This window comes from Gymnoscopelus microlampas (genome assembly GCF_963454915.1).
Source record: "Gymnoscopelus microlampas genome assembly, chromosome: 14".
In the NCBI taxonomy this organism is placed as follows: Eukaryota; Metazoa; Chordata; class Actinopteri; order Myctophiformes; family Myctophidae; genus Gymnoscopelus; species Gymnoscopelus microlampas.
The window spans coordinates 45403093-45424760 of NC_139951.1; the positions used below are offsets into that span (position 1 = coordinate 45403093).

The following is a 21668-nucleotide window of genomic DNA, read 5'->3' on the forward strand; positions in this document are numbered from 1 at the left end:
TGGATATTATAAGACTCCATTTTGGGATGTTGGCTGTATGTTGTCTATTAATCTATATTTTGTTGTTGATCAAATGTGGGGTTTTGTAGTGTGATTTTGATGTGCACATGCATGCGCTGCCAGCACTGACAATCAATGAGACAGACAGATGTTGTGCAGTTCACTTGTTCTACTGGGTAGTTCTAGTAAAATGGTAGTTTGAACGTTCTAAAATGCAAGTGTAGGTAGGGTAGGCTACATTAATGATGATAAAAAAATCGGACCACATCGGTCTAATACTCTCTCTCTCTCTCTCTCTCTCTCTCTCTCTCTCTCTCTCTCTCTCTCTCTCTCTCTCTCTCTCCAGCTCTCCGGTCTGTCCTCTCTCTCTATCAAAAGCATTGCTTGGCTTGTGCGCATTTTAAGCTGGAATATAGGCTCGATCAAACCTACCTACTGTTTATGCAGCGTTTCACTTGATGATGTTGAATCTGAACTAGCCACTGGTGTCTACCATATTGACAGCAGAGGAAACAGTGAAATCAGCGTGCGCAGGGCAGGCATGGGGCATCACGGCCACTTGTGTTTTATTTTGTTCATTACTGTTACATTCATTCAGTGCGTCCCATATTGGTTCACAACGGGACGATGGGACCCTGCCCTGGTCGGCAACGCGGCAAGTAACTTGCCTAATTATAATAGTAATTCCTCCACGCTGTAGATAGGGCTTTCTACTAATTAGTATTCATTTCTAACAAGAAAAAAAAAAAAACGGGAAGCCCGGGAACCGAAGTGAATTCCCGGGATGGTAAAAAACCCCGAATTCCCGGGATTCCCGCATCCCGGGAATCCCGGTGTTAAACACTAGTAAGTACCCTCCTAACCTCACCCTGTTTACTAGTGTTGATTTTGACAGCACATTTTAATTTAGTTTTAGTCATAGTCTTTTGAATAAAATTCCATTTAGTTTTAGTCATATTTTAGTCATCTGAAATGTTTTAGTTTTTGTCTGGTTTTAGTCGACTAAATCTACAGTTGATTTAGTCGACTAAAATGTATTTTACCGGTGCCTTGATGGCGTCGTAATGACACTTTTTACACTTGGTTGCATGCTGAAAATAGCCGATCTACAAGCTCACAACGTGTCGCGCTGCGACACGTTGTGAGCTTGTAGATCTGCTATTTTCAAAGTGGAACACCCGAGCGCAACCAAACATAAAAATGACTTATTTTAGTTCTACTGGATCTCTTCTCCACTAGTCCCTCACTAACATTTTAGTCTAGTTTTTAGCGGTGCCAGCCGCTCTACTCTTGACTATGTCCGTCCGTATGTCCGTTTGTCCGTTTGTCCGTTTGTCCGTTTGTCCGTTTGTCCGTTATGTCCGTTTGAGCACGGGCTTTAAACAGCTATAACTCCAGTTCGCAGCATGTCAGCAAGTCCAAATTTGGTATGTGGACTTACACCACCAATTGGGACGAGCATTGATTGCTGAAGCCCCGCCCCGCCCTATTATAGCGCCACCAGGAGGCCACTGGCTTTAAACAGCGCTTTACACAGCTATAACTCCAGTTCGCAGCATGCCAGAAAGTCCCAATTTGGTATGTGGACTTACACCACCAATAGGGACGAGCATTAATTGCTGAAGCCCCGCCCCGCCCTATTATAGCGCCACCAGGAGGCCACTCATCAAAGGCACCGCTTCCTTCACACAGGGTGGGATTTTTTATTTGTTGACGAAATTGTCAATATATTTAGTCTTAGTTTTAGTCATCATAGCTTAGTTTTTTATTTAGTTTTTCTTTAGTTTTCGTCAGTGACAAAAAGTTAGTCGACAAACATTTTTCGGCATAGTTTTAGTTGAAGAAATCAACACTGCTGCGTACGACTAGTGAGAGCAGTGTCTGGCTATGATGGGTGGTAAGTACTGGTCATTGTCCTGTCTGCTGTTGTGACTGATCGTAGTCAAAGACTAAAACGTTTGGAATGTTGTTTTTGTGTCTTGGAACACAAGCACACGCACGCACGCACACACACACACACACACACACACACACACATTCACAAATGCACGCACACACACACACACACACACACACATTCACAAATGCACGCACACACACACACACACACAAATATACCCAATCCTGGGAGTACCAGACAGTTTTTAAACGGCCTTGAAGCTGAATGTTAATTATCACCAGCGGCTATTAGCATACGGAAAAGCTTCCTTTTCCTAAGGCAGTGCTTCTAAAAGTGGGGTCTGGGGACCCCCAGGGTGCTTTCAGGTGTTCCCCGGCAAAATGAGCAGCCGATTAAAGCCCTATTCCAATATTCTCTTCAAGCTTAAAACTTTCAACGCATCGTAGTGCTTTTTAAACAGAAAACGGTTGCGGCGAACCACTGATCTAATTGTCTCATTGTCTTGTGTGCGTTCCAGCCTCTACCGGAGTGGGAGTACAACGGGAACCCGGAGCTGGTGGGGTACAGGGTCCAGTACTCGCGTACCAGCGCCCAGGGCCGGGGGGCGCTGACCCACGTGATTGCCGACCGGCTGGAGAGGGAGTTCACCATCGAGGACCTGGAGGAGTGGACCGAGTACGAGGTCAAGGTGCAGGCCATCAATGGCATCGGCACGGGTCCCTGGAGCCAGCCGGTCCGAGGCTGGACCAGAGAGTCTGGTAAGGAAACGCATGCACACGCACGCGCACCCGCACGCACACACACACACACACACACACACACACACACACACACACACACACACACACACACACACACACACACACACACACACACACACACACACACACAGTAGTGTGTGAAAAAGTACATTTTTCAAGTTTCTTTACTTAACTCTGTTACAAGTAAAAGTCCGAAATGCAGAATGTCTCATTTCAGTTCTTAAATGTATAACATGTATAAAACTCTTTTGAAAATAGCAGATCTACAAGCTCACAATGCGTCGCATTGTGAACTTGTAGATCTGCTATTTTCAAATGGCCGAAATGTATATAGGGTTGAAGTGGTTAATGTATAGGTATGTTTTGTAATAATGATCAAAATCTACAAAGTAACTAGTAACTAAAGTTTTCAAATAATTGTAGTGGAGTAAAAGTACAATATTTTCCTCAGAGATGTAGTGGAGTAGAAGCAAAAGTACAGAGAACTGGAAATACTCAATACCTCAAAATTATACTTATAATTGTACTACAATTAAGAACACTTGAGTGCTGTTCTTGAGTAAATGTACTTAGTTACTTTACACACGCACACAAGACAAGGCAAGTTGTGTTTGTATAGCAAATTTTAACAAGGCATTTACATAAAACATCAGGTAAAGAAACTGAACCGAAGTGCTGACATCACTCCTACTACCCCTGGGCTAGGGCGTTATATTTTGTATTGTATTTCTCATAGGGGAATCTTAGATTGCGTCATATAATAACTGTGTTCCAGATTTAAACAAACCACCCCTGTGTCGTTTATGATATTGAGTTACATTTGATAACGTCTGTTTTTTTTTTTTCAATACATTTTTGGGATAGATTTGTACTTTTTCACCGTCAGTTGATGCTTCATAATATCTTATATGATGCGATTCCCCCTATGGGAAATCCAATGCAAAAAACACCGCTGTGACCCAGGGGCACAGCGCCCTTTAGCGGCAGTGATGTCAGACTTCGGTGCTCTATAAGGGGACATTTGGATTAAATTCAGTAAAAAGAAACAGTATCTCCTTATGAAGCACCTATTATTTATCACACAGATACAAAATAAGTGAACGGAGAGTTCTCTGCAGACCTGCAGTTTTCTGGTAGTTTGTTGAAAGCAAGAACCTGTCCCAGATGACTGGAGGAGGTCTGGATGGTTCATGATATCTATCGCTCAAGATCAGAAATGGTGTTTTGGCTCTATAAATCCTTCAAGGCTTTAAAAAACAAATATTGTGAAATCAATGCTTTGACACACCAGGGAGGGAGCCAGCCAGGTGTTAAGATGTAAGAACTGGAGTGATATGGATCAACTTTTTCTCGGTATTAGGACCCGAGCAGCAGCCGCTCTGAATCAGAATCAGTCTTCTGATCGATCTCTTTTAGCCCATTTAGACCTGGGACGCATCTGTGTCACTTTTTGATTTGAGCTAGAAAGCATTATTTTACATTTGGCTATTCAAAAATAGCAGATATACAAGCTCGTAGCGTGGCACCGAGTGCCACGCTACGAGCTTGTAGATCTGCTATTTTTGAGAAATCGTAAAAATGTGTGCAAATCTTTGAATATATTTTTCTTCAAGCGAACATTTTTAACTCAAATCTTTGCTTCTGGGGGTCCCTGGAACAAAATATTTTGAGATGGGGGTCCTTGGCCAAATACATATACATTTTGGAGTCCTTGACATGAAAAAGTTTTAGAACCACAGACATAGTACAGACATAGTAACATAAGTTTTTTTTCAAAAAACAGTTTTTAGAAGACATTCTAAAAACAGACATTTTGTAGAGTCGGCCTCAGGTCTTAATGGGTTAGGGGGGCCTATGAAGACACCATTACTGTAGTGTACACACGCGCGAGTGCACACACACACACACACCCTCCAACTCCCCCTTCTCACACAAACTGAATCCAAGTCGGGGGTAAATCCTCGTTATCTATATATTTTATGTACAGTAATCAGCCTTAACTCCTCAAAGGCCTAGGTACGATTAAATCCCTACATTTCCCTAATCCACTCAAACACAAATCCTCCTGCTTGGCCTCACCTCCCTCCAACCAACACCCAGAAACGTAGATAAAAGCACTTCACACATGAAGAGCATCGACATTAATGCTCAATGCTGGCCGGGTTAAAAAAACGCTCATTTCCTCATGACGGAAGCTTTGGCACTTGACTGGTGAAGCGATGGATAATTTAGAATTCAGGCATTCAGCACACGCTCTTAATCCAGAGCGATTTACAGTAAGCAAGGTAAACACGAGGTAATACATCAAATGGATAGAAATAGTCATCTTGGCTTGGATAGACACACAGCTAGATGATGGAGGAAACCATGCAAGGCACTAACATGCTCATCAGGAGCAGTTATGGGGTTCAGTGTCTTGCTCAAGGACACTTCGACAGTAACTCGGGGGGGAGCCGGTTCGATGCCGAACTTTCCGTTTTCCAGGGTGGCCGCTCTACCTCCTGAGCCCATTATAGTGAAATGTTGGCATATAGCAGTATAGTTGGCATAGCGGTAATACACCTGGCATAGCGCAGTGGTGCGTTGTGCCAGCGTTGCTGCAGGTTATTGCCAGGCTATTCAGTGGTGCAGAATTCCCATTTAAAAATCATTTGAACTATCCCCTAGATTCTCCTGGGCTGCTCCTCTGTACTGATGGCACATCAGGCTGCAACAACACCGGTGCCCAGATATTCCGTGCGTTCAACAGCTGGCAGCACTCCGTCACTATCCCCACACTCACCACTCTCTCTCCCTGTCATGTGAAAGCCTGTCATCAAGGCCAGGACCGTTTCTAAACAGCTTAACCCATTAAAACCGGGAATGCATCTGTGTGTCATTTTTAGATTTCTTTGGCTAATCAAAAAATAGCAGATATACAAGCTCATAGCGCGGCACCGAGTGCTGCGCTATGAGCTTGTATATCTGCTATTTTTGGAGAAAAAACTATGAGCTTGGATATGAGTTTGTAGATCTGCTATTTTTGGAGAAAAAAAAGTTGTGCAAATGTGTTCAAAATTTTCTATCAACTAATTATGTCGATTATTTGTTTTTGTCGCATTCCTGAGCCAATAATTCGATAACCGGGTGGCTGCTCAGTAGGAGACTCAATTGACCTTCCGCTGGTCTCCCTTTTTACCTGTACACCAAATCTCTGAGCAGGTTGGTGCCTCGCATGGTGTCCTATGCCATCAATGTGTGAATAGGTGAATGTAATGCACATTGTAAAACGCTTTGGATAAAGGCACTGTATAAATGCACCATTTATTTACCATTTAAAATAGCGAGCTGGGTTATTGTCGCTGAATGTTTGCTGTCAGAATAGGGACACTAATAGGCTTAAAGTGATTCCACTGTCCTCACCAGACAGAAAACAACGAATACGTCTGGGCCTCTCTCTGTCTGTCTGTCTTTCACTCTCTCGTCTGTGTGCAGTGGCGTGCACAGACATTTGGAGGGGCAGGTGATCAAGTAAATTATACTTTTTTTTGTTTACTTGGTCTGCTCTTTTTTCCCTCTACACCTATACCTCTTTGCCAAAAATAGCAGATCTACAAGCCCACAACGCCTCGCAGCGCGAGGCGTTGTGGGCTTGTAGATCTGCTATTTTTGGCTAAAGTTCTCCTCAGAAAAGGGATGCTAGGTTTCGAGTGGTTATGGTAAAAAGAAAAATCATATCACATAAAGATTTGGCGGACCTCCTGTAGTAACTCTGAGGACCCCCTAGGGGTCCCGGACCCCCTGTTGAAGACCCCTGCTGTAAACTTTTTTTTCTTTTTCTCTAGCACCACCTAGAGTCTATCTGTGCACGTCCCTGCTCCTCTTCTCTTCTCTTCTCTTCTCTTCTCTTCTCTTCTCTTCTCTTCTCTTCTCTTCTCTCTTCTCTTCTCTTCTATTCTCTTCTTTTCTCTTCTCTTCTCTCGTGCTCTCACTTTGGTTACGTTGGGAGAAGGAACGGAGCAATTTGAAGGGAAAAGAGTGGTAGGAAATTGGGAACACATGGTCCTGAATGTAGGAATTCCTTCACTGCTGTTTTCTTTTTTTTTTTTTTTACTTTCTGGTTTCCACTCACTGCAGCAAATTCTTGGGAATCAGGGCATTATGTCCAGGGATGAGAGCCAAGGAAGAGAGCTGCTCTGTTCTCTTCAGTCTGCACAGCGTCTCTGTCAGGGTGGAAAACTCGTATGAAACCGTTTCTCTTCAGGATTCAACAGCAAAAATAGCAGATCTACAAGCTTACAGTGAGCCACATCGCGACAGCGTTGTAAGCTTGTGGATCGGCTATTTTTGCTACTTTGGTGTGACACTTTAGCAGTGGTGGAAAGTAACTAAGTACATTTACTCAAGTACTGTACTGAAGTAATTTATTTTTGGTATTTTTACTTTACTGGAGTATTACCAATTGTCAATCATTATTATTACAAAGCATACATTAACCACTTCAAACCTACAGTATATATACTTTGGCTATTTTCAAAGGATTTTATACATTTGGAAACATGCGAAATGGGACATTCTGCATGATGAGTACTTTTGTACTTTTACTGAAGTAAAATGTTTAATTCCAGACTTTTACTTGTAACAGAGTATTACTACATGATGGTATTGATACTTTTACTTTAAAAAAAAACTTTTTCCACCACTGAAAAATAGCAGATCTACAAGCTCACAACGCGTCGCATCGTGACAGCGGTGTGAGCTTGTAGATCGGCAATGTTGGCTAGGTGTGATGCTGAAGTATGATGAAGTAGGGCGTTATAAACAGTTAAAACATGGAGATAAGAGGTTTCTGCCCGACAGTAACGCTAGTCTATTTAGGCCTCAATGGTTCACCAGGTTCTCTGGAGATATCATGTGCACACACATGCGCACACGCACACGCACACACACACACACACACACACACACACACACACACACACACACACACACACACACACACACACACACACACACACACACACACACACACACAACGTGCATGTGCACCAGCGTGCACAGACACAAGGGAAACCCATTTTCGCGGTCCTGGGTGGATTTCCAAAACCGAAAAATTCAGGAAATGTAACATTTTTCATTAAGTCACCAGTTCTGTAATATTTTCATTGGTTCAATAAATATTTATAAAACCCACAGACACACTTAACCACTTTCAGCCTGGACTCTCCCTCTTCTGGGCATGCCCAGAGGTGATTAAAGAAAGTTATTAAAGTGATATGCAAAGTACATTATGTTTTATCAGCTCTCCTCTCCTCTCCTCCCGTCAACAGTCTCATCCTGTGGACCCACCAATGTGTCAGCCTTCGCCACCACCTCCAGCAGCATCCTGGTGCGCTGGTTCGAGGTCCCTGAGGCCGACAGGAACGGCCTCATCCTGGGCTACAAGGTAAATTCATATTGTCTCTGTAGGGTGTAAACCTCATATGTCCAAAACTGTTACTTTTCAGGATTAACATTTTTTAAAATAGCAAAAGTAGCAGATCGACAAGCTCGGAACGCGTCGCTCCGCGCCGCGTTTCGAGCTTGCGGATCTGCTGCGTCTTCCCAAAGCCTATACAACTTGTGCAACGACAAGCTGTGATTGGCCAGTAGCCACTTTGAGCTCTGACTCAGCCAGATGAGGGCGGTATTGAGTTTCACAATACACCCTGATCTGGAATCTCTCAGGCAGTTAAGCTGCCCGGTCTCTGCGTGTACGAACCAATCAGCGGCTGCTAGGGGCGGGATCATCCAATCACCTGCCAAGTAGCTTGAAAAAATGAAACGCCGTCTGGCATCGATTCTGCTTCTGGAGTCTCAGATGGAAGTAGGCTGTGAAACAAAATGTGTGTCGCAAGCTTCTTCCATTTGACGTAGTCAGGTTAACTTTGAGTTGCAATTGGGGCAAACGCTCTCGCCAAAACACGATTCACGATTCTGTCCCCATCGGTACATAACTCGGACGGCACTGAGTCGGCTCAGGCGAACTTCGCAACGTTTGGCACAGCGACTCGCTCGCTTTAGCTCACTCAGTGGTGCCTCTCATGGCTCAAGTTCGCTTGAGACGGCGCGCCTCCGTCACGGTCAATAACTATACTTTATTGGCCCAAAAAATTGTCTGCAGTTGTTGTAGGCGAGAGGCAGTTCTGCGTGCGTCACAAAAGTGGGCCGCGACATGCCAAAGCGGTATAGGCTTTGGCATGTCGCGGATCTGATACTTTCGATGCATTCGTGTGACGCTGTAGTATGATCAAGTTAATTCGTGAAAAAAACACACCAAAAGTTTGAATATGGAGATAAAAGGTTTCTGCCCGACAGCAACGATTATAATCATTCACTTACAGCAGTATTTTTCAAACTAATTTCAAGGACCATGAGTTTGTTAGGCAATTGGGCCACAGACCCCTCCATACAAAGTACATACTCTCAGAGTTACAGCCCCGTAAGGGTCCGTTTGGTTTCTTACTATCAATGTGACTATATTAACATTACTTATTATTACACGGCTTGGTTGAATGCTTGATTCTGATTGTGTGTTATTGTTGAATAATGAGCTCAATAACAGACCGCTGCCTAATAAAAGGCTCAGAGCACCTGGCTCATATCAATCTGCGTTGCTTGATTTTGCACTGGATCCTACATGACAGCCATGTAAACAAACACACACTGTATCCTACATGACAGCCATGTAAACAAACACACACTGTATCCAACATGACAGCCATGTAAACAAACACACACTGTATCCAACATGACAGCCATGTAAACAAACACACACTGTATCCAACATGACAGCCATGTAAACAAACACACACTGTATCCAACATGACAGCCATGTAAACAAACACACACTGGATCCTACATGACAGCCATGTAAACAAACACACACTGGATCCTACATGACAGCCATGTAAACAAACACACACTGTATCCTACATGACAGCCATGTAAACAAACACACACTGTATCCAACATGACAGCCATGTAAACAAACACACACTGTATCCTACATGACAGCCATGTAAACAAACACACACTGTATCCTACATGACAGCCATGTAAACAAACACACACTGGATCCTACATGACAGCCATGTAAACAAACACACACTGGATCCTACATGACAGCCATGTAAACAAACACACACTGGATCCTACATGACAGCCATGTAAACAAACACACACTGGATCCTACATGACAGCCATGTAAACAAACACACAATGCTAAACATTGCTCTCAGGCAGTGGTGGAAAAAGTACTTCGTAAGTGATTTACTTTTGTTAAAAGAAGTGTTAAATAGCTCTATATCCTGATAGTACTCTTTGCAAGTGTTTGTTCAGTAAAAGGAGTCTCTCATGTCTCTCCAGCTCTTTATTAAACAGAAAATGTATTTTCAGTGCTCTCTCGTGATTGGCTTAAATTTTGTCACCTACCTGAAAATGTACTGTATTCTGTTTACTAAAGAGCTGGAGAGACCCCTGTGACCGAACAAACGCTCTGTAGCAATGATTACTATCACAATATAGTACTTTAACCTTTTTAACAAAAAAAGAAAATTACAAAAAATATCACTTACCCTACCTTTAAGTAAAACTATCAATACTACAATGCAGAAATACTCAAATACAAGTGTGGTATTCAGAATAATTTAGCAAATGAATGCCCCACTTCATCATACAAAAGTGTTGCACAAATAGTGAAAATAGCTACAAGCTCACAACGTATCGCATCTGCAATTTTCACTATTTAATCATTATCATTTTTTAACGGTTTTGGACATAAAAGGTTTCCGCCCCAATAGCCACGATATAGAGTAATATACCTCCATTAAGGTCATGAGCATGCTCATCACTTTATTTTCTCATCCGTCCAAATGATCTCTCTCCCCATGTCTGACATGGTCTTGGTATCAGGTGGTGTTACATGGGACGAATGTCATGTCATGATTATTGTGGCCAAAATAATTGTGATTAACAATATTGTCGCAATAGTCAAAATAATAGTTGCTTATAACTCTTGTTTTAAGCAACTATTGTTAACCACTTGTACCCCAGCATTCATATTCTGGTGTTAGCATTGGCCAAAGCAGTTGGCAGAAGGACGTTGCGACGCGTTGTGGCCTTGCAAATCTGCAATTTTTTGGTGAAAAGCTTTGGTGTAGACGGGGAAGAAAACGGTCTAGCACTGTACAGAGCCATGACGAGTGTAACACGAAGTACGATCTCACGATAAATTTAAACCTCCGCATTATGATTATTGTGAGTGTTCTTTTTTGACACTAAACGGTAATAACGATTATGGCCTCTAGGTGGTGTACAAGGAGAAGGACAGTGACAGTCCGGTGCAGTTCTGGACGGTGGAGGGCAACGCCAGCCACAGCGTCCAGCTGACCGGCCTGGGGAAGTACGTCCTCTACGAGATCCAGGTCCTGGCCTTCACCCGGGTGGGGGACGGACGGCCCAGCACCCCGCCCATCCTGGAGAGGACGCTGGATGACGGTACGCTGAGCCACGGATCAATCCATCACTCCATCAGATCGATCAGATCGATTGATTGATTGATTGGCTGGTTGGTTGGTGATTTGTTGAGCCCTTTTTGGAAATGTGTCTCTTATTGCGCCAGTGGTCCCTCAAACGTTTCAAGGAATTTCAGAAAATAGCCGATCTACAAGCCCACAACGTGTCGCATTGTGAGCTTGTAGATCGGCTATTTTCAAATAGCTGATGGACATACTGTAGGGGCTAAAGTGGTTAATGGGATAGTTCACCCAAAAAAAAACTTTTTTTCTATGGATTAGTCACCCCATGGAGACTTGAATTCATGGATATGTTTTTGTTTTTGTCTCATTCCTAAGACAATAATTTGATGACCAGCGGACCGGTAGGCAGCGGTTCCGGTAGGAGACAAAGTGTCTCCTACCGGAACCGCTGCCGGTCATCAAATTATTGTCTTAGGAATGAGACAAAAAAAAAACATATCCATGAATTCAAGTCTCCATGGGGTGACTAATCGATAGGAAAAAAAGTCATTTTGGGGGTGAACTATCCCTTATATGTTGATGCTATAATACCTAACCTTGCTCTGGGGACCCCCTGGAGCCCCCTCAAGGACCCCTGGGGGTCCCCGGACCCCACTTCGAGAACCACTGCTCTAAGATTGCTCTGCCGGTATAGGAGCCACCGTGTAAAAAAACGCAAGCAGCGGGTTAATAACTGCAGATGTCATTTGGCATTGCAGTATAAATCCTGTTGCACTATTTCTTTTTGCATATTTAACTCAATGGGGGGGTATAAAAATCTATATTGTGCCGTTTCTCGGCACCGCATTCATTTACTGGTGATTTAATTTGTTGTGTATAAATACATTAATGCGGGGCTGAACTAGAGCACAGTGTATTTCTATTCCATTAAGGTTGATAAAATATCACCTTTATGTGTCTGGACCAGAGCCCCATTATGGATGCACAAACAATCTATCTGTTGTTTTAAATTCTATCTGTGTGTGTGTGTGTGTGTGTGTGTGTGTGTGTGTGTGTGTGTGTGTGTGTGTGTGTGTGTGTGTGTGTGTGTGTGTGTGTGTGTGTGTGTGTGTGTGTGTGTGTGTGTGTGTGTGTGTGTGTGTCTCTTGTGTGTTGCAGTGCCGGGCCCTCCGGTGGGCATCCTGTTCCCTGAAGTGCGGACCACCTCGGTCAGGCTCATCTGGCAGTCTCCTGCCCAGCCTAACGGCATCATCCTGGGTCAGTACAACCAACCTGGCAACCCCAGTAGACTGGAGGGCAGAAACCTTCCATCCCCATAGTTCAACTTTTTATATTTTTGTTTTCGTAAATTAATGCCCTACTTGATACTACATACTACGATGTCACTCAAAACGCGACGTGAAACAACATTATTTGAGCTTGTTGATCTTCTACTTTTGAATTTGAATCCTGAAAAGTAACCGTTTTGGACATACAAGGTTTCCACATAAAAAGAGATGATTTGTTTTTGGGGAAAATGTTTTTGAGGAAAACAATCTGATTTCAGATCAATGCTGACTGCTGAGTGCATCTCAATCCATGCCCGTCCATCTACATTTATTAACCAATTTCAACCTGGCATCCATATTTTGTAGCCTGGTAAACCCTCCCTCCGGAAATCTCATTTCAATTCGATTTCAGAAAGGAGTCTGGTCTGAAACGCCTTTCTGCAATAATCGCTGTGGGCTGGAGTTGGGCGGGAGTAATACCGTTGACTGACAACCCCTTCAACCAATGATCGTTTTTCCCCTTCAGCCAATGAGCAGTTCAATTTGACGAGCTCCAGACTATGTGACGCAACGGGACTTTTGGGACGGCCATGCCGAAAATAGGTTGCCTTATTGGGATACATGCGTGTCACTCCCCGCCCCTGCCGGTTCTCTAAATTTATATTTTTAAATAGGCTCTGTCATGATTAATTGACCACATATATGAAGTTAAACAACTAAATTCTATCCAAACGATATCTTATAAGTAAATTCCGTGCCTCAAAAAAGAAGTTTGAAAGCGTTATAAAACTGAAAGTAAGAAGTGAAGGCACTCGCACAAACAACAATGGCTGCCGTTCGTCTTTTTTCGGCGGCTCTCAGGCTGCACTCGGGTTCATTCGGGCTCACTCGAACTCGCCACCTGATTGGCCAACTGTCGCTGTCAATCACAGAACAATGAGCGACGACGCTGATAGGCTCGTCGGCTCGGCGAGCAGAGCGATAATTGGAGAAAGGCGTTTCAGACCAGACTCCTTTCTGAAATCGAATTGAAATGAGATTTCCGGAGGGAGGGTTTACCAGGCTACATATTTTGGGCATGTGTCATTAAAGGGCGAACATTTTCGAACATCCCCCCACCCCACACACACACACACACAGTAGCAAAAATAGTGGATCTATAAGCTCACAACGTGTCACGTTAAGATACGTTGTGAGCTTGCAGATCCACTGTTTTCGCTATTTTGGAAATCACACTTAAAAGTTTTAAGTTCTTATGCCACCCCCCTATTTTTTCCTGAAATGACACCTGTGTTTCCACTTCTAATACCCCGCCCCCACCCTCTGCCCCTCCCAGCCTATCAGATCACGTACCGCCTGAACTCCACCAATAGCAACACGGCCACGGTGGACGTGCTGAACCCCAGCGCCCGGCAGTACACGGTGACGGGCCTGAAGCAGGAGTCGGTCTACGTGTTCCGCATCACCGCGCAGACGCGCAAGGGCTGGGGGGAGGCGGCCGAGGCCCTGGTGGTCACCACCGAGAAGAGAGGTAAGGGCCACACAGTGGTGCCATTTTGGCCATGTCCTGAAATATGAAAGATTTACGGAGAAAGTGGGTGATGGGTGGACAGTTGAGGACAACGGTTGGGCGTCACACAGGGAGACTGAGACATTTACATTGTTTTGAAGTTACTAGAGGGTCGGATCAATACGCGGCCCTCACATCTAGAGTACGCAGCCTTCGCACCTAGAGTTTGGGCCACTACGCAGCCCTCACATCTAGAGTTTAGCCACTACTCAGCCCTCACATCTAGAGTTTAGCCACTACGCAGCCCTCACATCTAGAGTTTAGCCACTACTCAGCCCTCACATCTAGAGTTTAGCCACTACGCAGCCCTCACATCTAGAGTTTAGCCACTACACAGCCCTCACATCTAGAGTTTAGCCACTACACAGCCCTCACATCTAGAGTTTAGCCACTACTCAGCCCTCACATCTAGAGTTTAGCCACTACACAGCCCTCACATCTAGAGTTTAGCCACTACGCAGCCCTCACATCTTGAGTTTAGCCACTACACAGCCCTCACATCTAGAGTTTAGCCACTACACAGCCCTCACATCTAGAGTTTAGCCACTACGCAGCCCTCACATCTAGAGTTTAGCCACTACACAGCCCTCACATCTAGAGTTTAGCCACTACGCAGCCCTCACATCTAGAGTTTAGCCACTACACAGCCCTCACATCTAGAGTTTAGCCACTACGCAGTCCTCACATCTAGAGTTTAGCCACTACACAGCCCTCACATCTAGAGTTCAGGCCACTACGCAGTCCTCACATCTAGAGTTTAGCCACTACACAGCCCTCACATCTAGAGTTCAGGCCACTACTCAGCCCTCACATCTAGAGTTTAGCCACTACACAGCCCTCACATCTAGAGTTCAGGCCACTACGCAGTCCTCACATCTAGAGTTTAGCCACTACACAGCCCTCACATCTAGAGTTCAGGCCACTACTCAGCCCTCACATCTAGAGTTTAGCCACTACACAGCCCTCACATCTAGAGTTTAGCCACTACACAGCCCTCACATCTAGAGTTTCGCGAAAATGTTTGAGAACCATTGTTGTACACACGTTGAGGTACAGAGGCAGGTACGGGATGGCTGTGTTGGCATCGTATCGGAGGAGAGCACCAAGGGAGCCAACGTGGTCGTCCTCCAGCATACGGTACCGTCAGACAGGAAGCAGATGTGACTGTGTCCTCTGGCTGTTTACCAGAGGTTCTGTATTACCATGCAACAAGAACAAGGCTGTCTGCTTCCCTCTGATCGTTTGCTTAATTGTTTTATCCAGTAATATTCATTTATTCAGTAATTCAGTAATATTCATGTATTCAGTAATTCAGTAATTCAGTAATATTCATGTATTCAGTAATTCAGTAATTCAGTAATATTCATTTATTCAGTAATTCAGTAATTCAGTAATATTCATTTATTCAGCTGCTTTGCATTTGTCCGTGAGGTACAACATGTTGTTTAGTTTTTGTTCCCCCTTGCCTGGGTTAAGTCTGGGTAGTGCATCAAACATAGCAGCTCACAGCTATTTGTGGTGCACAATGCCCACGTGCACGTCCTGTATAACTCAGGCTTAGAGGTGGTGCAAGTGAAAACTTTTGTTTTTTGGTCTCTCTCTCTCTCTCTCTCTCTCTCCCTCTCTCTCTCTCTCTCTCTCTCTCTCTCTCTCCGCCCCCAGCTCGCCCCCAGCCCACCAGTCGTCCCATGGTGCCCCAGGAGCGAGTGCGGGCGCGTCACGTCCTGCTGTCGTGGGAGCCGGGCAGCGACGGCCTCTCGCCCGTACGCTACTACACCGTGCAGCTCAGGGAGCTGCCGGAGAGCAACTGGACGGTCCAGTCCGCCTCGGTCAACCACGAGGCCAGCTCCTACACCGTGGACAGGTACAGTACGCACAGATACAGAGACGATTTACTCAAGTGCTGTACTTAAGTATAATTGCCTATGTTATTGTTATATATCCCTTCTCCTAAAAAAAAGAATATTTGTCCACAGACACCCATCAGAAAATATTTTGTGCCAGGGGCCCCAATCTCATACATTACATTGTTCAGTGAAACAGCTCTCAAAGTCACTCTTGTAGCCCGTAAACGAACACAAACAAAGTTGATTCAGACAATATAAAATATCACCAAACCCAGTACTGTTTTTTTTAAATAAAAATGTCAACTTCCTGTTGATTTTACTTGAAGATCCGGATCCGCAGATCCAGCCTGTTTTTTTTTTCGTAATAAAAATAGCTAATTCAACAGGAAGTTAACATTTGTATTAAAAAAGCAAACAGTACTGGGTTTGGTGATGTTCTATGTTGTCTGAATCAACTTTGTTTACATTTGTTTACGGGCTAAAAGAGTGACTTTGAGAGCTGTTTTACCATACAATGTAAGTCAACGAGGAGCATATTTAGAATTATCAATTTCTAATCAATGTATCATATTTTTGATTTCTTTTCCACCTTTGGAGTTACATCATGGCAAGGTAACAACACAACCCAACCCACTACCAAAGTGGTGTTGCCCTTTAAGCACTGCCCTGTTTAGAGGCTACAATCCAAGCTTGGGTTTTGTGTGAACGGTGTTCTCATGCCGTGGTTAAAGTAGGAATGGATGGGGAACATTAGCACTGCATGCAAGAGGCTAGTCCAACAGAACCCTATATACGCTGCTCCCACAAGGTGCTAGTCTGGCTTTAATGATGTGGAAAATGCAGCGAGGTGCACAGAGTTCCACAGGAGAAGGCCATGAGGTTAGCATATGTTGTTACAGCTTAACGATGCACAGGTCTCAGGGCCTTTGAGCATGTGGTTCTTCACATTTCTTATGGCTTCAGTATCACAAGCATAAAACAGGAAGGCTTTAATGACGGTAAGGGTGAGCAGTGTGTGGCCTCTAATGCATATCAAACTGTGGTTTACTTTTAAATTCAAAAAGGTTCAGAATCACTGGTCTAAACCAGTGGTTCTCAAACTTTTCAGGCTGTGACCCCCCAAAATAATCATATTTGAACATGGGGACCCCCCATTTTGTTTGACTTCGTTCCACAGATAAATATTGGGAAAATAGCAGATCTCACAACGCCTCACGTTACAAGGCGTTGTGAGCTTGTAGATCGGCTATTTTCACAATTGTGGCCTCTTGAGAAAGCTTATATTATTTGGCCAATGTTTTATAGTATAGTTTTGTTGATTCATTTTGATGCAGTATTTGGTCTTTTTATTTTCTTGAGGTATTGAAAAGGTCTTAAAAGTCCTTAAGTCACTTCACTATCATCTGGGGACCCCCCAAAAATCATGTGGGGATCCCCCTGGGGGTCCCGTCCCACAGGTTGAGAACCACTGGTCTAAACTATAGCTGCGGGTTCCTACTGTTCTTAGCTGGTAGTTAATACTGATGTGTATGGCTGTCTGCTTCTTGCACCTTCAGGTTGAAGCCCTTCACCTCCTACCAGTTCAGAGTGAAGGCCACCAACGACATAGGAGACAGTGAATACAGCCAGGAGAGCGAGGCCATCACCACTCTGCAGGACGGTAAGGCTTCATCTAAAGCAACACGTCACCTATATAAGGCAGGGGTTCTTTATCAGGGGGTTCCAAGGTGTCCCCAGCTAAATTATTATTGATCGTTAGGAACCAAAATTTAGAGTACAAATGGAACCAAATATATATATATATATATATATATATATATATATACAGTTTATACTGTAAAAAAAAAAAAATATATATATATATATATATACTTATTTTTTATCTGAGATTCTTTTGGATTTTTTTTTTTGTGTGAAAGAAATGATAATTTAAAGCATTGTAGGAAACATTGAGCTAGACTCCTTTGTTGAGGGACTGAAGTGTTGTATTTGTGGGTCCCCTGGTGTAGAAAGGAGCAGTTGAACAGGCTGTCAGGATGACTTATCTTATTGTTATTGTTGAGAACAGTGCTGGCAGTGGCACTGACACAGAGAGTGATGTCATAGCAAGTTGTCTGCAGTTGCCATGAAACTAGACAACAGTGCTAAAACCCCCTGGTACATTGGTGGAAAGTAGCTAAGTATAAGTACTGTACTTACAGTATAGGCCTAAGTACAATTCTGAGGTACTTATACTTTACTTGAGTATTTAATGATTATTTTTTGATTAGTTATACTTCTACTCCACGACATCTCATAGGCAAACATGTTTATTTGTTTTACTCCACTACCATTAGTTGGAAACTTTTTGATAAAAGTTACTTATTGATACCAAACATACATTAACCAATTATCTTATACTTAGTCTATTAGGAAATCCTGAACTATAAAGTCACAACATGTCAACATCACGACGCGACAGCGTGTAGATCTGCTATTCTTGGAGATTATTTTTTTTAAATAAAAGTAGGTTTACTTTTACCTTTGCCCTGGTGCTGCTGTAAGTATATTTTGAACTTGTAACGGATATATTTTTACGATGTGGTATTGCTACTCTTACTTAACTAAAGAACCTGAGTACTTTTTCCATCTCTGGTACTGACACTCCCTCCACTTATCTCCCAAACTGCTACTTTTGACTCGTTTAATCTATGGCAGCTTTTGTGTGTATTCTCCCCGCAGGGTTTTATGTCCCGTGAATGCCACTGCAAGCGCTTTGAGACTTTTTGGCGTTTCCTCCGGACTTTGCACACATTTTCAGGGCAATTGAACAAATTTGTCTAACCTTTTGTTTTTATCTCTACCCCCCTACACTCCCCCTCCCCCCTCCCTCCCACACCCCCTGCAGCACCCGACGAACCACCCTCGATCCTCTCTGTTACGCCACACACCACCACCTCCGTCCTGATTCACTGGCAGGTGAGTGTTGCAAAATATGTGTCTCTGGTTCCATCGGGGGGAAAAAAAAGTGTCACTGCAACCCTCCATTCTTTAGTTATTGGCTATTGAATATAGCTTTTTCTCGCCAAAAACACAGAAAAAAAAACAAGAAAGCTAGAGAAACATTTATTTTTCTAGATCCTTTAACATTAGATCGGACGGGCTGTGTTTGTTGTGATCTTTATCGGCGAAAAAAAGTAGTCCGCGGTTGTTTGAAAAAGTAATTTCCCAAGCGGGAGTCAAACCCAGACTCCCAGTGGTAGTGGATGGGGAATCCACACCTGATTCGGATGCTATCAATGCATAGAATGGGAGATTATCACGTTCTATCAGACCATTGAATGGGCGAAGTAGGCGACCTACCGTCTACCCCGCGATTTATCAGACCATTCAGTGGGCGTAATCAGGAGCTACTGACCTACCGACGGAGATGACTTAAATACTTTAGTTTCGGTTTTGGTTTTGGTTGTTTCGGTTTCGGACCATGACGGAGGCGCGCAGTCTCAGGCGAGGTGGAGCCCCGCGACGGGCCACCGAAGGAGCTAAGGCGACTGAGTTGCCGTCCGGAGCGGTGCGACCCTCGCCTGTGCCTACTCAGCGCCGTTCGAGTTATGTACCGATATGGACAGAATCGTAAATATTGTTGTGGGGACTGCTCCGCCTCCGTCGGTAGGTCAGTAGCTCCTGATTACGCCCAATGAATGGTCTGACAAATCGCGGGGTAGACGGTAGCTCGCCTACTTCGCCCATTCAATGGTCTGATAAAACGTGATAATCTCCCATTCAATGCATTGATAGCATTCGAAGCCGGTGGAATCCAATGATTATCGAAGTGCGCCACTGAGGCTGGTATGTATGTGTATACATGTTGTCGTCGTCGCCGTCCTCGCATCGCAGCCCCGAGCCTAAAAACAAGCGCTCCACTTCCAATCTCCCTGGAATGCCAATCTACCTGTGACATATATATAAATGTGACGTCTTAATTATACCTCAACAACCAAATTCAGGTTACAAATACAGTTATAATATGTAAAAACATTAAACAGTGTGCAGCCAGCCGTCATCCAAAAGCAGATTCCATAAGATATTTTTTAAATGTCTTTTTAAAATCAAATGTACTTGTTGCTTGTGTGAGAACGTGATGGAAGACTTTGCAGCTCTTTCATTGCTCTATACATTACTGTGTGTTGCGTTGAATTTGTTTTTGAAATGGGAAGCGTAAAGAAACCTTGTGATGAATGTCTGGTGTTGTAGGTGTGTTCATCTGAGCTAATAATTAATAATTGTGAGTAATTTCACATACTGTAGTAATGCCCCTACCAGCCTCTCTCTCACACTCACACCTGAATTAACAGGTCATAAAGGGGGAAGTATATAGGAGCCCCCCGGGTCCACCATCTTGGTTTTATAGAGAACGCTTGGAGGAGTTTATTAGGATATAGAGTCACTTCTCTTTACCTTTTCTCTCCCCGTTGGGGCTTGTCGTCGCTTGTTTTTACAACGGGCAACGTTTTTCTCCCGCCCACCCTCCCTCCCTCCTTCCCAGTCTGGCTGGAGTCTCCTTTTTTTTAAATGTCTGCTATGCAATAAAAAAACCCTGCAACTGAGGGCAAGGAAGATGCAAAACTAAGCTGATAAAAATGTAATTATACAATGGGGAAATATGCAAGTAAAAGCACTCGCACTGCTGATAAAACCCAAAGAAAGAGACATTTGATCTTAACCCATTAAAAACATGTAGAAGACATTTGTAGAATCCCCAGAAGCAAAGATTTGAGTTACAAATGTTTGCTTTAAAAATGTATATATATTCAAAGATTTGCACACATTTTCAAGATTTTTCAAAATAGCAGATCTACAAGCTCGTAGTGCAGCATTCGGTGCCGTGCTATGAGCTTGGATATCTGCTATTTTTGAATAGCCAAAGAAATCTAAAAATGACACAGATTCTTTCCGGGTTTAAATGGGTTAAGTAAAGTGTTATTTTAAACGGTATGACTTTAATGCGTGGAGTGGTGTCTTCAACCCTGCAGCCCCCCGCCGAGGAGAAGATCAACGGGATCCTGCTGGGGTTCAGGATCCGCTACCGGGAGCTCCTGTACGACCGGCTGAGGAGTTACTCCACCCGCACCGTCAACAGCCCCTCCACCACCTGGGCAGAGCTGACAGGTGATCCACCTACAGTACAACACTCTAACTGTCATTCACAAGAGAAGCCGGTTTATTGTACCGTCATATCCTTCCTCTGCGGATCCCACTTCTGACACCACTGATTAGTAGCAATCAGCCACACTGTGTTATTAACTCAGCTCTGCTCCAGAGCTGCTGCTCTCTATTTTCAATTGTTCGAAATGTATATTACAGTGGTGGGAAAAGTACTCAAATTATTTACTTAAGTAAAAGTACCAATACTGCACTATAAAACTACTCTGTTACAAGTAAAAGTCCAGAATTAAAAATGTACTTGAGTAAAAGTACAAAAGTATTGGCATCAAAATGTACTTAAAGTACCAAAAGTAAATGTACTAAATATTTGAAAATAGCCGATCTACAAGCTCACAACGCGTCGCGATGCGACGCGTTGTGAGCTTGTAGATCTGCTATTTTCAAATAGCCTATGTATAAAATAGGGATACAGTGGTTAATGTATGTTTCTTAACTCATTCACTGCCAGAATTATTTCTGGCCTGTTTGAACACCGCCAAGATTTTTCATTGAAAAAAAAAAGTACTCAGGAGCCGAGATACAGAATTTTTAAGTTTTAAGTTAACAAGGAAGTGGATGGGAGTCTATATCTTCGAAAAATCATATCTCCTTGGTCTTTGGGTCAAAAAAAAAAAAAAAA

At 43.6% G+C, this 21668-nt stretch overlaps 1 protein-coding gene across 1 annotated transcript in view; it reads left to right on the forward strand.

Moving 5' to 3' along the window:
- LOC311060681 (protein sidekick-2-like) overlaps positions 1–21668 on the forward strand; it is a 216801-nt gene that overhangs the window by 119349 nt on the left and 75784 nt on the right. The window contains exons 23-31 of the mRNA XM_084078960.1: positions 2418–2658; positions 7971–8086; positions 10989–11178; positions 12318–12416; positions 13764–13958; positions 15660–15861; positions 17401–17504; positions 18732–18802; positions 20857–20992. Of these exons, the coding sequence (XP_083935086.1) occupies positions 2418–2658; positions 7971–8086; positions 10989–11178; positions 12318–12416; positions 13764–13958; positions 15660–15861; positions 17401–17504; positions 18732–18802; positions 20857–20992 (1354 nt within the window). The remainder of the gene's footprint in view (positions 1–2417; positions 2659–7970; positions 8087–10988; positions 11179–12317; positions 12417–13763; positions 13959–15659; positions 15862–17400; positions 17505–18731; positions 18803–20856; positions 20993–21668) is intronic.